Raw genomic sequence first — 16712 nt, forward strand, 5'->3', positions numbered from 1 at the left:
TTTATAAAAAAAATTAAATGATTAGTGGGGCATATTGTCTCATGATTCATTGTAAGACAACAGTTATTTAGAGCAAACCTTAAAAACATTTTTAGATACATATCGTGAATCGCCCATAAGTTTGAAAAAAAAAAGCGATAATATTTTTAGGCCATGTCGCCCAGCCCTAATTGTGAGTGAGTGAGTGAGTGAGTGAGTGGGTGAGTGAGAGGGAGATGACAGTGTGTGGGAGATGACAGTAGGTCAGTGCATTGGGGCAGCAGGTAGCCTAGCGGTTAGAGTGTTGGGCCAGTAACCAAAAGGTTGCTAGATCGAATCCCGAGCTGACAAGGTAAAGATCTGTTGTTCTGCCCCTGAACAAGGCAGTTAACTCACTGTTCCCTGGTAGGTCGTCATTGTAAATAAGAATTTGTTCTTAACTGACTTGCCTCGTTAAATAAAGGTTAAATAAAATAAAACATTACCAAGGCTGCTCGTGGACAGGCGTGGTGTGTGTGTGCATGTCAGGCGCTGCATGGGGTTGGTGTAGAAACAGACAGGCACTGTGCGATGGATCAAGCTGCAGTTAACATCAGCCTACTGAGGCCTTGTAGAGGAGACCCTAGCTATCAACACAACCTCGGCAACCTTCAGCCACTAACAGAGCATCCATCTGGTCAAATCCCCATATACAGTACAATGAATTCGGACCCCTAGACTTTTCCCACATTGTTACGTTACAGCCTTATTCTAAAATGGATAAAAAAAAAAAAATCCTCATCAATCTACACATGACAAAGCGAAAACAGGTTTAGACATTTTTGCAAACATAAAAATATAACAATAGAAATACATAACTATTCAGACCCTTTGAGACTCGAAATTGAGTGCATCCTGTTTCGCATCCTGTTTCCATTGATCCTCCTTGAGATGTTTCTAACAACTTCATTGGAGTCCACCTGTGGCAAATTCAATTGATTTGACATGATTTGGAAAAGCACACACCTGTCTATATAAGGTCACACAGTTGACTGTGCATGTCAGAGCAAAAACCAAGCCATGAGGTCGAAGGAATTGTCCATAGAGTTCAAGACAGGATTGTGTCGAGGCACAGATCTGGGGAAGGGTAAGTATTAAAGGTCCCGAAGAACAGTGGCATCCATCATTCTTCTTGACGCTAGGGGTCAGATTATTATTGATTTTTTAAAATAACGTTCCCAAGGTAAATGGACTATTTCTCAGGTCTAGATCGTAGAATATGCATATAATTTACAGATTAAGATAGAACACTCCAAAGTTTCCAAAACTGTCAAAATATTGTCTGTGAGTATAACAAAACAGATTTTGCAGGCGAAAACCTGAGGAAATCTAACCCGGAAGTGATTTTTTAAATTTTTAATATGTGTTTCATTTCCCGTCTTTCTTCCATTTAAAAGGGGTATCCACCAGATTCCTTTTCCAATGGCTTCATCAGGCTGTGACCAGGCTTTAGACATAGTTTCAGGCTTTTATTTTGAAAAATGAGCAAGATTTTTCAAAACTAGTCAGGTGTCCTTTGATTAGTTCCTGCGCGCGAGAGGGGTAGCTCTCCATTTTCTTTCTCTCTTTTATTGAATAGGTTACGGTCCGGTTGAAATATTATCGATTATGTATGTTAAAAACAACCTGAGGATTGATTATAAAAAACATTTGACATGTTTCTACGAATATTACGGATACTTTTTGGAATTTGTCGAACGGAACGAGGCTTTGGTTTTCTGAACATAACGCGCAACCCAAATAGCGTTTTTTTGTTATAAAAGTAATATTTTTCGAACAAAAATAACATTTATTGTGTAACTGGGAGTCTCGTGAGTGCAAACATCTGAAGATTATCAAAGGTAAGCGATTCATTTTATTGCTCTTTTGACTTTCGTGACCATGCTAATTTGGGTCTAGCTGTTCTAGCATTGATTGATACGCTCACAAAAGCTTGGATTGCTTTCGCTGTAAAGCATATTTTCAAAATCTGACACGATAGGTGGATTAACAACAAGCTAAGCTGTGTTTTGGTATATTTCACTTGTGATTGCATGATTATAAATATTTTTAGTAATATTTGGCGCCCTGCAATTCAGAGGTTGTTTAGGAAAATGATCCCGCTAAAGGGGTCCGTAGCGCAGAGGTTAAATGGAAGAAGTTTGGAACCACCAAGACTCTTCCTAGAGCTGGCCGACCTGCCAATAGTGAGCAATCGGGGGAGAAGGGCCTTGGTCAGGGAGGTGACCAAGAACCTGATAGTGACTCTGACAGTGCTCTAGAGTTCCTGAGATTGGAGAACCTTCCAGAAGGACAACCATCTCTGAAGTACTCCACCAATCAGGCCTTTATGGTAGAGTGGCCAGACAGAAGCCACTCCTCAGTAAAAGGCATATGGCAGCCCGCTTGGAGTTTGCCAAAAGGCACCTAAAGGACTCTCAGACCATGAGAAACACGATTATCTGGTCTGATGAAACCAAGATTGAACTCTTTGGCCTAAATGCCAAGTGTCATGTCTGGAGGAAACCTGGTGAAGCATGGTGGTGGCAGCATGCTGTGGGAATGTTTTTCAGTGGCAGGGACTGGGGGACTAGTCAGGATCGAGGGAAAGATGAACGGAGCAAAGTACAGACAGATCTTTGATGAAAACCTGCTCCAGAGTGCTCAGGACCTCAGACTGGGGCGAAGGTTCACCTTCCAACAGGACAATGACCCTAAGCACACAGCCAAGACAATGCAGGAGTGGCTTCGGGACAAGTCTCTGAATGTCCTTGAGTGGCCCAGCCAGAGCCCGTACTTGAACCCGATCGCACATCTCTGGAGAGATCTGAAAATAGCTGTGCAGCGATTATCCCCATCCAACCTGACAGAGCTTGAGAGAATCTGCAGAGAATGGGAGAAACTCCCCAAATACAGGTGTAATAAGCTTGCTAAAACTTCTAAAAACCTGTTTTTGCTTTGTCATTATGGGGTATTGTGTGTAGATTGATGAGGAAAACAATTATTTAATCAAGTTTAGAATAAGGCTGTAACGTAACAAAGTGTAAAAAGTCAAGGGGTCTGAATACTTTCAGAATGCATTGTATACTCTAAAAATATTTCAAATTCTCACACAAATCTGCCATTGACATAACTGCATGATAACACAAGAATTCAAGCCAAATGTGCACAGGCTCAAACTCCTATCCCTCAACACCAACAGGGCCACAGAAGCGGGTAGCTTCTTGGGTTACTATGCAAACACAGATGAACATGAGAGAACAAATCTGAAGGGTAGTAGCAAGCTTATACTGTACTTCTGAGGGGATGCTTCTTGTTGAGTATGTGTAGTGGTGGAAAGAATTGACTCTTGAAAGGCAATGAAGACCATCGTCATCATCATCATCTTGTCAATCGTTCTGGATAAGAGTGTCTGCTAAGTGATTAAAAGGTAAATGACCGTGTTCTTACCTCTGCTCTGAGGTGTCGCATGGTGAGCCCTTCCTCTTGCGGGACTCTGGCGTGGAAGGATCCAGGGCACTTTCCCCTACAGCACTCATTCTGAGCTTCAGGACACCTGGTGAGAGAAGAGGACAGGGTTAGCCTGGGCAAGAAACCACAATCACAGCTGATTCAAAAATCAGACATAACACCACTCATGGAGGAGACAAAGAAGTTAAAAACACAAAGCCTAACGCGGGAAGAACCATCTTGACTTCTGGTCAGCATGACCTGAATCAGGATTGGTTTTAGGACTGGGACACAGAGGGGTCCATTTGACAGGAAATCACATCATCATTTCCCTCCTAATTGCAGATCCATGTTAGGCATCTGAAGCAAATGGGACACCGCTGATCACACACACACACACAAACACAATAATCAGCCTCTAAAGTCCATTGCGTGTGAGATGCCGCTGTCGAGCGAGGCGAAACATAATTGAGCAAGCAAACACTGATTTGAGAGTGCATAGGATGGATCCCGTGAGCACACAGACCAGTCGATAGCGCAGAGATTTGGGCGAGAAAGCAGAGGATGTGTTCTGCGAGTGGACAGGTCAAACTTGAGAGCTTGGGCGAGCAGAACATCAATGCCACGGATCAAAAAGAAAAATGTCTAAATCAAAAACTATAGAACCGTAAGCAACATGGTTCAAATGTGTAACAGTTTTTTGGGAAAACATCAAATTGTCCACCAACAATACTAAACACATGTCTTTCACTCTCAATTTATCAAGATGCTGTCTCTCAAGACTTGGCACCTTTGGGTTAAAATGTCTCTTTTTTTCTCTCGAATGAATTTCAGGCTGGTGGGAAAGAGGTGGGTGTGTGTCTAGAAACCTTAGATTGGTCACTTTCACTGGAGTGATGGCCGAACTAACAAATGCTTGAGTGTAGTGTTGTCAGTCCAGTGTTGTGTCATGTGATTGGTTGAGTTAAGTGCATGAGGTCAAATGGATGCACTTCAGAGTTTCAGAGACATCTGTTAAACTTGCTAGCTAGCTTGAACAGTAATCACCGAACAACTTGGTCAACCCAGCTTCAACTTGATACATAAGCAAAGTAATTGGGAAATAAAATAAATCGCTATACTATACCTTGAGTTGAGTGGAATCTACTTACTAAAGTTAGCGAACTAGCTAGATAGCTAATTACTTATCAACCAGCAACGTAAAGCTGTAAAAAGAAAAGCAAATGGCCATCTCTAGCTAAGTAACACCATAGTCCACCACTAGCTAATTGTTTGTCTTCACCTTTCCACAAAGTGTCTGGTATGTGTTTGTTTGATATGAGTTGGCTGTGTTAACTAGTGACGACCATGTTCATTGGCTAGAATTTTCACCTCTAAAACGATAGTAAAATATTGCAGTTGCGAGAGCAAGATGTTTAAGTATCTCTGCAAAAAAATGATTGATAATCTCTGCTCTCAAATGAATATTTTGCATGCGGCAACGATGTTCTGCTTGCTTAAAGTCACACTTGCAAGTAAAGTTTAATTTGCGCGACCCCGCTGCCTGTGCACTTGCGGGACCCATCCTCTGCTTGCTCGACCACATTCTTCCCTCTCCACTGGTCTGTGCATTCGCATCACTCCTCTCCGTCCACGGGCACTCATTCCAAGCAGTGTTATCAGTAGTGGGGCTGTGCTGGGGGGGGTTGATGGGGATGAGGTGAGGGTCACAGGCATGTTACTGTAGGGGAGGCAGACAGCACCACAGATGAAAGATTAAGACTAGTTAAATTAAAGAGGCCTTTCCCCTGCAGATTTGTGGCGCTGGAATTCACAGCCATTCATCACAGCAGTTGATCAAAGAGACAAAATGTCCCCTCATATTTGTGCGTCACACTTTAAGTCATCTGACTGGTGTTGGTAAAGGGTCATGGAGTTTGTTATGGGTTTCCATAATGCCCAAATATAGCCCAAAGTGGTGTAACGGCTGATTTAGCTATTGAGGCGATAGTTTTTTCCCCTTGGTTGACTATTCTTTGGCCTCCTCTGTGCTCCACAAGCGGTGAGATGTCTAACTGTTGTTCAGCATTGATTGTTGATTGTGTTTGTTTGCAGCTATATTTAGTTGAAGTCGGAAGTTTACATACACTTCAGCCAAATACATTTAAACTCAGTTTTTCACAATTCCTGACATTTAATCCTAGTAAAGATTCCCTGTCTTAGGTCAGTTAGGATCACCACTTTATTTTAAGAATGTGAAATGTCAGAATAATAGTAGAGGGAATTATTTATTTCAGCTTTTATTTATTTCATCACATTCCCAGTGGGTCAGAAGTTTACATTCACTCTATTAGTATTTGGTAGCATTGCCTTTAAATTGTTTAACTTGGGTCAAACGTTTCGGGTAGCCTTCCACAAGCTTCCCACAATAAGATGGGTGAATTTTAGACCATTCCTCCTGGCAGAGCTGATAACTGAGTCAGGTTTGTAGGCCTTCTTGCTCGCACACGCTTTTTCAGTTCTGACCACAAATTTTCTATGGGATTGAGGTCAGTGCTTTGTGATGGCAAAATGGCTTAAGGACAACAAAGTCAAGGTATTGGAGTGGCCACGACTTTGGAAGGATGCTTGTGGTCATTGTCCATTTGGAAGACCCATTTGCGACTAAGCTTTAACTTCCTGATTGATGTCTTGAGATGTTGCTTCAATACATCCACATAATTTTCCTGCCTCATGATGCCAGCTATTTTGTTAAGTGCACCAGTCCCTCCTGCAGCAAAGCACCCCCACAACATGATGCTCCTACCCCCGTGCTTCATAGTTGGGATGGTGTTCTTCGGGCTTGCAAGCCTCCCTCTTTTTCCTCCAAACATAACGATGGTCATTATGTCCAAACAGTTTTTTTTGTTTCATCAGACCAGAGGACATTTCTCCAAAAAGTACAATCTTTGTCCCCATGTACAGTTGCAAACTGTAGTCTGGCTTTTTTGTGGCGATTTTGGAGCAGTGGCTTCTTCCTTGCTGAGCGGCCTTTCAGGTTATATCGATATAGGACTTGTTTTACTGTGGATATAGATACTTTTGTACCCATTTCCTCCAGCATCTTCACAAGGTCCTTTGCTGTTGTTCTGGGATTGATTTGCACTTTTCGCACCAAAGTACGTTAATCTCTAGGAGACAGAGCTTCCTGAACGGTATGACGGCTGCGTGGTCCCATGGTGTTTATACTTGCATACTATTGTTTGTACAGATGAACGTGGTACCTTCAGGCGTTTGGAAATTGTTCCCAAGGATGAACCAGACTTGTGGAGGTCTGCAATTGTTTTTCTGAGGTTTTGGCGGATTTCTTTAGATTTAACCATGATATCAAGCAAAGAGGCATGGAGTTTGAAGGAAGGCCACCTCCAATTGACTCAAATTATGTCAATCAGAAGCTTCTAAAGCCATGACATCATTTTCTGGAATTTTCCAAGCTGTTTAAAGGCACAGTCAACCTAGTGCATGTAAACTTCTGACCCACTGGAATTGTGACACAGTGAATTATATGTGAAATAATCTGTCTGTAAACAATTGTTGGAATAATTACTTGTGTCATGCACAAAGTAGATGTCCTAACCGACTTGCCAAAACTATAGTTTGTTAACAAGAAATGTGTGGAGTGGTTGAAAAACGAGTTTTAATGACTCCAACCTAAATGTATGTAAACTTCCGACTTCAACTGTATGTACTACATATGAAGCTGCAGACACTGTGGTCAATCTGTGGTCGACCGTGGTCAGATGCATGGTCGGTGGCTGTGTGTGATTGCCTCCGCACTGGCCCCACAGTGCCTGTGGTTGATCTGTGGAGCACTGCAGAATTATCTTTATCTGTGTAGATCAGGTGTTGTCAGTGGCTAGCTGTAGCCATGGCAACATGTCATGCTCAGGCGAGAGTCTTTCGAGAGTCTTTCTGTGAGAGAAATCTACAGCTCATTAGCCTGAGAGAAGAACACAGTGCTAAAACATCATCATAAAGCATGGATCACACTTGTCCTACATACCTACAGAATGGTCCTGTGTACAATAGGTCTACGTATGTACATTGCACACACACATCTATATGTGTAACCGTTATCCTTCCGTCCCTCTCCTCGCCCCTACCTGGGCTCGAACCAGGGACCCTCTGGACACAACAACTGACACCCCCGAAGCATCGTTACCCATCGCACCGCAAAAACCACGGTCCTTGCAGAGCAAGGGAAACAAGTACTTCAAGGTCTCAGAGCGAATGACGTCACCGATTGAAACGTTATTAGCGCGCACACCGCTAACTAGCTAGCCATTTCACACCGGTTACATATGCACATACAGACATCATTTGTTGGTATGACCAGTGTCCACAGCAGCCTGCGCTCTGGTGTAGTTCAGTATGCTGCCTCCCTGATGGGGGGCCACTGACTGGCGTTATTCAGGTTCTCTCCGGCCAACACTCACCCCCCAGCTCACTCAGGCCTTGATCCACAGGCACCAAAACAAGCCACTATTGTTAAACAATCCCCACTAGTCTAATTTCCAGCATTTCACCTCGAATCAGAGCCTCCAACACAGGCCAAAATAGCAGCACATTACACTTCAACCCAGGCTGGAAAGGTGACACCTTATATACAGGCCAGAAAACCTGTTACTCTAATCCAATTAACACAACCAAAACACCTCAGACACAGGCCAAAACACCAGCACATCAGACACGCCAAAACAAGACTGCAGCTAACAGGCACAGGCCAACACACTGGACGCACACACGCGCGACAAGGTGACAACAGCATTGCATCTCACCCTCTTTCAAGATGGGGCTTTCCATATTAATGTATGAGACTGATACAGACACTGATAGTGTGGTGCCAGTGGTCAATGAGATGATTCTGTGTTGTCAACTACCAAATGGTCACTGTGGTTGGTTGTCACACAGGGATCTGCTGAACGAACCAGACTCTCCAACACAAGGCCAGCTAAATATAGAATGTTTTACATTCATAACAGTGGTTTCTACACGTTACAGAAACACCAGGAATCGAGACTGAAATTAGCATGTGATTTGCAGGCATCTATACTTAGGGTCAGTCCATTCCACTGACAGAGTCAGTACACCCATGAATGATACTGCAGCTGTGAGTCACACAGCAGTGGTTTGAAGAAATCTCTGTGCTGTGTTAATACCTACAGTACTGTATCTATGTGCTGTGTTCTTACCTACAGTAGTGTATCTGTGTGAGGTATTAAATCAGTCCCTCCAGGATTTCTAGGGATATTTCCTGTTAAAAAATGTAGATTTTGTTGTGGCATTTTTGGAGTGCCGTTTCACGCATATATTACGACACAATTTTGTGCCGTTTTGGTGTTAGTCATTTTTTATTCCCCCCCCAGCTTTCCGCAACAAACATTTCTTCTTGAGGCAAGTTGAAGTTCGGTAGCCGAAAGTCTACGGCCCTTTGTCAGTGATTGGTGAACTGTAGGGGTGGAAACTATGGACGGGATTCTTCAATTAAGTGTCTTTTTTCCAACATGGGAAGACGGAAACCAATATACAGTTTTCACCAAAGGATGAGGTAGATTGTTGTATTTTCTATTGTACTCGACAAAAAGAGGAGGCATGCTTGCTAACATTAGCAAGCAAGCTAGTGCTTACTACTTTGCTGGCTAACTAGCCTAGCAGCATAGGCCTACTCGTGCAGAGAAAGCAAGCCAACCAACTAAAGATCTGTAAAACTTTTGGATCAATCATAAGCTTCCCATTTGTAAAATCAAACTTAGATAGCTAGCTTAACCTTGCTACCAATCTATTTTAGCAAGCAAGGAGTATGCGAGCATAGTAGTGCGCTTACGCCTAGCCAGGTTCTGCTAGGAGCAAACAGAACCTAGTCTGCAATCCCTGTCAGCAGCATGCTCTCTCAGCAAAGGTACATAGCCTAAAGAGTGACAGTGCCAATCAATGATCTGATCTGCCAACAAATGATGATTAGCACTACAAATACAATCACCCGGCCTAACACCCATATGGCCAATCATGAATCAACTGTGAAGTCATTTTCATTTTCACTTTCATGCCAGGTTCAGCTGTTCCAGCTCTGCACCTGAGAGTACAGGCAGGGAACAGGTAGGTTATGAATACAGGTGCGGTCGGCACAGCTGAATTTTACAGAACATTTGAGGCCCCCATCTTGCCATGCAGCTGAGAGAAAATTTTAGATTTTTATCCTGCGATTCTACATATTCTGCCATGGATCGGAGGTAACATTTTGCATTTTTTAAGCAAATTTCCTGCAATTCTATGAATTTTTTCATGGCTAATACTGTATTTCTTTGCTCAAACATAAATCTTTACTGCTGAATCAATTTTTAGGAATTGTCAGTTCTCCCTTTATTTTGGTGATTGTTTGTTCTCAAATATGAATATATAGGGACATTATCTTTTCTACATACTTTCTCTGGTTTAAGTCATTTAAGTTTACACTGAAAGGGTTTTTCCATCTCCAAAATGTATTTCTGACAAGAAAACATGTACTATTATAACCTTATAGATAACGTTAAGATTTGGATGGGATAATCTGATCCTAGATCTGTGTTTAGGGGCAACGTTCTGCTCCTGTCCCCTCCAGCGTGGTTAGTTATCTGGGACTGTGTTAGCTGCTGTCTGGGTCTAAAACTACAACCGGATTCACTCTGGCCTGCGTAAATAAAATAAAAAGCAAATTATTATTATTATTTTTTTTACTTGTACCCCTTTTTTATGATATCCAAATTGGTAAACGAAGGTTGAGAGCCATGCGTCCCCTGAAACACGACCCTGCCAAGCCGCACTGCTTCTTGACACACTGCTTGCTTAACCCGGAAGCCAGCCACAACATACGGGTGGTCGACATACCAGAAGAGCTGGAGGGCTGTAAGCCTCTTTCCTGCAGGATGTTCGATGGAAATACCTTTGACAGTCCCCACGCCATTGACAGAGCACATCGACCTTTAGTTGCAAAACCACAACCCGATTGCCATTCCAGAGATATGCTGGTCCGCATGCATTACTTCCAGACCAAAGAGAAAATGATTTGTCCCTCCTTCGAAAGAGGACAGCTGAACTACAATGGCACACGGATCCATAGACTACTCTGCAGACCTAGCAAGACGCAGAGCTGCATACAAAGATGTGAAATCCCACCTTCACAAGGCAGGAGTCAGATTTGGCCTAAACACCCGGCTAAACTGAGGATTACTTTCCAGGGAACTAGCCACATGTTTGACGACCCCCAGTCTGCACTCACTTTAACATGGTAGTAGCTATAACTATACAGTCTATTCCTAGCATGCACACATGGTCTGTGGCACGGCAGAGCCGCAGTTAAAAACAGTCCGCCTTCCCTGCTCATCGGCTTTGTTTAGATCTATACGAACCATCGGACAGGATTTGTTATTTACACCAGCCTGTGGACATGAGTAACTTTTGTTTGGACTTTGTTTAGGCCACAGGCCCAATTATTTGGACAGCCCACTCACCGCATGTGGATAGGTGGCCGCCACGGGACGGAGCTCTCTCTCATTGATGGGAGCGTTATGCACTCTAAGTAGACTATTCATTACCAAACAGAGGTTCTATTGTCATTTTCAATGAGTGAACAGCCTAAAACCGGATGACATTCCTTGCTCTTTAAGCTGTGACTCGACGTCCATTAAGAATGGGGTGCATACTGCACTGTATTTTTGTTTTTTTATTTCATTGTTCTTCTTAATCTAATATATATGTGGGTAGGTGTGTGTGTGTCTGTGTGTGTGTGTGTGTGCATGCGCGTATATGTGAGCGTAATTGCGCTAATGCTTAGGAATATTATTTACAATAGTTATAGACATTAATAGTTCTCATTCACATGTCCTTTATATATCTATTTTAGGTATCCCCTTTATTCAATAGGACAGTGAAATATCTATTCTTAAACCCTTAGTTGAGTTCCTGTTAGTAATGTGACAGTTTTTGGGGTCTGCCATTTCATTTGGGGACTAGCAGAAGTATTTTTTCTCCATTTTATTTTTACGTTCTATTTTAGTTCAGGGTTATGCAAGTTATGCAAGCTTTTCTATTTATTTTTGCACTTTTTTGTTTTTACACCGTTTGGGGTTAAGTTATTCTCTAATATTACTGTAACATAAGTGCTTGATTTGAAGCAGCCTCTTGGAATATTCAGGGCAGTGGGTATATAGTCAAGAGGAAAAATATTCAAACGTTCTTATAAAGGGAAAGGGTTTCAATTGCTGTGTTACAAGATAACCATATATCTGCAACAGAGCATGCTAAACTGAAAAAGAGGGACATTTTCTTATTTTAGTTAAAGAGGCATTGCCATCCTTATAAACAAACATTTCACATTTATATTTCAACACCAAGAAATTTACTCTGAGTAGCGGTGTATTTTGATTACGGTAATATTCTGGGTCAACATATTACTGCACTGAATGTATATGCTCCAAACACTGACTCCCCCAATGTATGTCTGACATTATTTTATTATTTAACCAAAACTGCAAGGGATTTGTGATTATACTGGGAGATTTCAAATGTATTCTGGATAACAAGCTGGGTAAATCATCAACTGCTCCAGCCACGAAGCGCAGGCCCTCAAATGTTCTTAAAAGCATTTGTGAAGTCATCTGGTTTAGTAGAGGTATGGAGAGAGCGAAATTCTAGTGTCAGAAATTATTAGTTCTACTCTAGACCCCATAATTCATATTCTAGATTGGACTATTTTAGTTTTTTATTCCCTCTACTTACATGCACATTGTACAGTCAGTCATGTGTTATAAGTTCAATAGTCAAATCTGACCATGCCCCGGTGTATATAGATACAAAATTAGATATTGGAGACTTAATGCATCCCTCCTTAACAATGAAGGATTCTGCTCTGTGGTTAAAGATAAGTTATCACATTATTGACAACCAACTCTATCCCATCTCAGCTGCAACCATCTGGGATGCTGCTAAAGCAACCATAAGGTGTTATATTATTACATTTACATTTTAGTCATTTAGCAGACGCTCTTATCCAGAGCGACTTACAGTAGAGTGCATACATTTTACATACATTTTACATACTGAGACAAGGATATCCCTACCGGCCAAACCCTCCCTAACCCGGACCCGGACGACGCTATGCCAATTGTGCGTCGCCCCACGGACCTCCCGGTTGCGGCCGGCTGCGACAGAGCCTGGGCGCGAACCCAGCCCAGCCTGGGCGCGAACCCAGAGACTCTGGTGGCGCAGCTAGCATTATCTCCCAATCGTCTCTGATAAAGAAGCTTAGATTGGAAAAGAGGGAAAATTGGAAGCTGTGGTAAAGAACTTCTTCATAAACAACAGCCAACCCAGGTAAACTGGAACTCACTAGCTTGTGCTAAGGCCACTGTCAATTTAGACCACACAAAGCACGTACAATACAAGCAAAACTACAAGCAAACCGACTGAGCAGTCTACTTGCACACAAACTTAAAAAAGAACAGAGTGAAAGATCTACTAAGTCTATAAAGATGGCAGATGGCTCCACTACTTATGATCCATTGCTTATCAATGATACATTTGGCGACTTCTATAAATCTATTTATACTTTCAATATACAGGAGCGACTGACAAAATCATAAAATATCTGAATAAGACCACTTTACCCACTATATCAGATGATCATAGAACTAGTTAGAATGGCCCCTTTACATCTGAAGAGGTTTGGTAAGCTATTAAGGCAATGCCCTCTGGAAAAGCACCTGGTCTAAAGCTACTCTGTAGCGTTTTCAAAGTAGCATTGGCCTGAGATATGCCCCATCTTTATGATATGTTTGATAGAGACGTCATACCAGAGTCGTGGAAAACTGCCTCCATTGGCCCGTTAGTAAAAAAAAGACAAATCCATCAGTGCTCTTCGTTTAGACCAGTGGTTCCCAACCTGTTTTGGTTACTGTACCACAAACTGAATCTTGTTCTGCCCGGAATACCCCTGAAGTACCACCCCCCCCACCCACCCCCGCCATGTCCATTTTACCAGTAGGCCTATGATCTTATGAGTCTACTTATGTACACTCTGTGGATAGGCCAAGTAACCCTGGTTGGGAACCACTGGTTTAGACCAATCAGTTTGCTCGGAGTTGATGTTAAGATAGTTGCCAAGACACTTGCTCGCAGACGGGAAGTCCTGCTTCCGGACCTCATTAAGCGCGATCAGACTGGTTTTGTCAAATCCAGATTTGGAACAGACAATGTGAGACACACCTTGAATATCATAAACCATCTTGGCAGGAATAAAGACCCTGCACTCATTGTATCTCTCGATGCGGAAAAGGCTTTTGACAGAGTGGGAATTCTTGTTTGCGATACTGGAAAAAGGTGAATCCGAGTGACTATTTTATTAATTTAATAAAATTACTGTACTCTGATCCAACTGCAGCAGTTAACACAAATGGTCAGCTATCAGAAATATTTTATATTGGTCGCCTGGCCTGTCGCCTGGCCTGTTTTCATTGGTCATAGAACCATTGGCTGAAGCAATAAGGTCTAGTAATGACATCAGGGGCATTTTCGTGGAAGATGAAGAACATAGAATTTCATTATTTGCTGATGATATGCTTTTAGACACGTCTCAACCAGAGACCTCTGTTGCTGCAGTAATCATATCTGAATATGGTAACCTGTCAGGGTACAACATTAGTGTGGGGAAATCCATGGCTTTACCTTTAAATATCCCCTCTTAGAATCAATTTCCCCATTCCAATTTGCTGAAACAAGCTTCAAATACTTGGGCATATACATCATATTAAGAACACCTTCCCAATACTGGGGCATGGACACTACAAGGTGACGAAAGCGGTCAACATGGATGCTGGCCCATTTTGACTCCAATGCTTCCCACAGTTGTGTCAAGTTGGCTGGATGTCCTTTGGGTGGTGGACCATTCTTGATAAACACAGCAAACTGTTGTGTGAAAAACCCAGCAGCATTGCAGTTCTTGACACAAACCGATGCGCCTGGCACCTACTACCATACCCCGTTCAAAGGCACTTAAAATTATGTTGTTTTCTTGGCCATTCACCCTCTGAATGGCACACATACATAATCCACATCTCAATTGTCTCAAGGCTTAAAAATCCTTCTTTAACCTGTCTCCTCCCCTTCATCTACACTGATTAAAGTGGATTTAACAAGTGACACCAATAAGGGATCTTAGCTTCTCCTTGATTCACCTGGTCAGTTTATGCCATGGAAAGAGCACGTGTTCTTAAATGTTTTGTACACTCAGCGTATGTCACACCAGACCTTAAAGACCTGTTCTCTTACGTGCCTTTGCTCACAACAATTAAGCAGGACCTGGCTAACTGGTCTGTTTTACCAGACTCTCTTTTTGGTAGTATTATTGTTGTCTGGATGAACAACTTCCTCAATTAAATGATCTTTTCCAGAATTTTCTCAGTCCTTTTTTCAGAAGGTTAATACCAGTAGCTCTAAATATATTTGGCAAAATAAGAAACCAAATTTACCAAACGAACTAAGCCTAAGAACTTGGGAGGGGTTTCTTTGCCAAATTTGCAACTATATTTGTCTGCTCAGATCAAGCACATGATTAGTTGATTCCTAGAAAGACTTGACTCACTGAGTTGGGATGGAATCAACAGCATGTCCAAGGGCATTATGTTCTTTACCATGTATTAAAAATGTAGGTCTTATCTGACAATTTTATAGTATGTAAGACACTCTTAACTTGGAAAAATGCAAGGAGAGACTTGCAGATTCCAGACCATATATCACTGGCCACAGCTCTTAATCCTGACTTTTCCCCCCAAACAAGGAGTGTTGGCCTCCTGGATTGGAAGACGAAAGGTATTGCTGATCTTACACCTTTGTTTATCCAGGATACTCTCAAAATCGCTCCAACAGATAGACTGATTTTAATTAACCAAAAATGATTTTCTCAAGTATCTCCAATTTAGACATTTTGTAGAGGGCCAAAATAAAGTGAGTAACCTGCATTTTCAAATTACTGAGGTTAAAAAAAAAATACAAATCCTGCTGCTCGGAGGAGTTTAATCTCTGATTTATATTCTATCGAACAAAAGTGCCTGATCCTATGACGCATTGAGATATATTTGGGAGTGCATTTGGTGCACCTCTATAAGCACTTTAAATTCTTTAATAGAACCTACCTGTTCTTCATAGAATGTTCCACAATGCATCACATTTATGTTTCAAATGTCAACAAGATACTAGTACCTTTATGCACATATATTTTGGCACAGCATACAGATACAGAGCCTGAGAGGAAAATCTGTCAGACAGTTGCTGCTGTAGTGAAACGTGCTTTTATAAGCCCAATCATTGCATAACAATTATAAATGCAATCGCATCTTAAAAACAGTTTTGATTGACGCGATTTAAAAGAGCTACTATTTTTTTTTCTTCATTGAAGCACACTTCCCATTCACTACACAAGATGGTGCCAATAGAGATGGCACTTCAAGTCCTTAGGAAACTGTGCAGTATTTTGTTTTTTAAGTATTATTTCTTACATTGTTAGCCCAGAAAACCTTAATTGTTATTACATACAGCCGGGAAGAACTATTGGATATCAGAGACGTCAACTTACCAGCACTACGACCAGGAATACGACTTTCCCAAAGCGGAAAAGGGCATTTGAACTGATTCCAGAGGCCGACCCAAAACAACGCCGTCGGAAGAGAGGATGCCGGAGCAGTCTTCCAGCGAGGCTTCGGATGTGCGCACACCACCCACCGCTTCCGAGTATATTACTCGCCAGTCCCTAGTTAACAAACTCTACGAAATTAGGGAAAGAGTTGCAATCCAAAGAGATATCAGGGATTGTAACATACTCTGTTTCATGGAGACATGGCTAGCTGGGGACATGCTGTCAGAGTCAGCAACTAAAAAAGGAAGCGCCCACGCTTAGGACTATCCAACGCTGGTCTGACCAAATCGGATCCCACGCTTCAAGATTGCTTCGATCACATGGCTTGGGATATGTTCCAGGTAGCCTCAGATAATAACATTGACGTATACACTGAACTCAGTGAGCGAGTTTATAAGGAAGTGTATAGGAGATGTTGTACCCACTGTGACTATTAAATCCTTCCCTAACCAGAAACCGTGAATTGGTGGCAGCATTTGTGCAAAACTGAAAGCACGTACCGCCACATTTAATCATGGCAAGGCGACTGGAAACATGACCGAAAATGAACAGTGTAGTTATTCCCTCTGTAAGGCAATCAAAC

At 42.1% G+C, this 16712-nt stretch overlaps 1 protein-coding gene across 3 annotated transcripts in view; it reads right to left on the reverse strand.

Annotated features, from left to right (window-relative positions):
- ncoa1 (nuclear receptor coactivator 1) overlaps positions 1 to 16712 on the reverse strand; it is a 76545-nt gene that overhangs the window by 31167 nt on the left and 28666 nt on the right. For all 3 annotated transcript variants that reach the window (XM_055885028.1, XM_055885027.1, XM_055885029.1), the window contains one exon: positions 3448 to 3553. In XM_055885028.1, coding sequence (XP_055741003.1) covers positions 3448 to 3536 — 89 coding nt within the window. In that variant the 5' untranslated portion in view covers positions 3537 to 3553. The remainder of the gene's footprint in view (positions 1 to 3447; positions 3554 to 16712) is intronic.

Source organism: Salvelinus fontinalis, chromosome 27 (genome assembly GCF_029448725.1).
Source record: "Salvelinus fontinalis isolate EN_2023a chromosome 27, ASM2944872v1, whole genome shotgun sequence".
NCBI classification, from domain to species: domain Eukaryota; kingdom Metazoa; phylum Chordata; class Actinopteri; order Salmoniformes; family Salmonidae; genus Salvelinus; species Salvelinus fontinalis.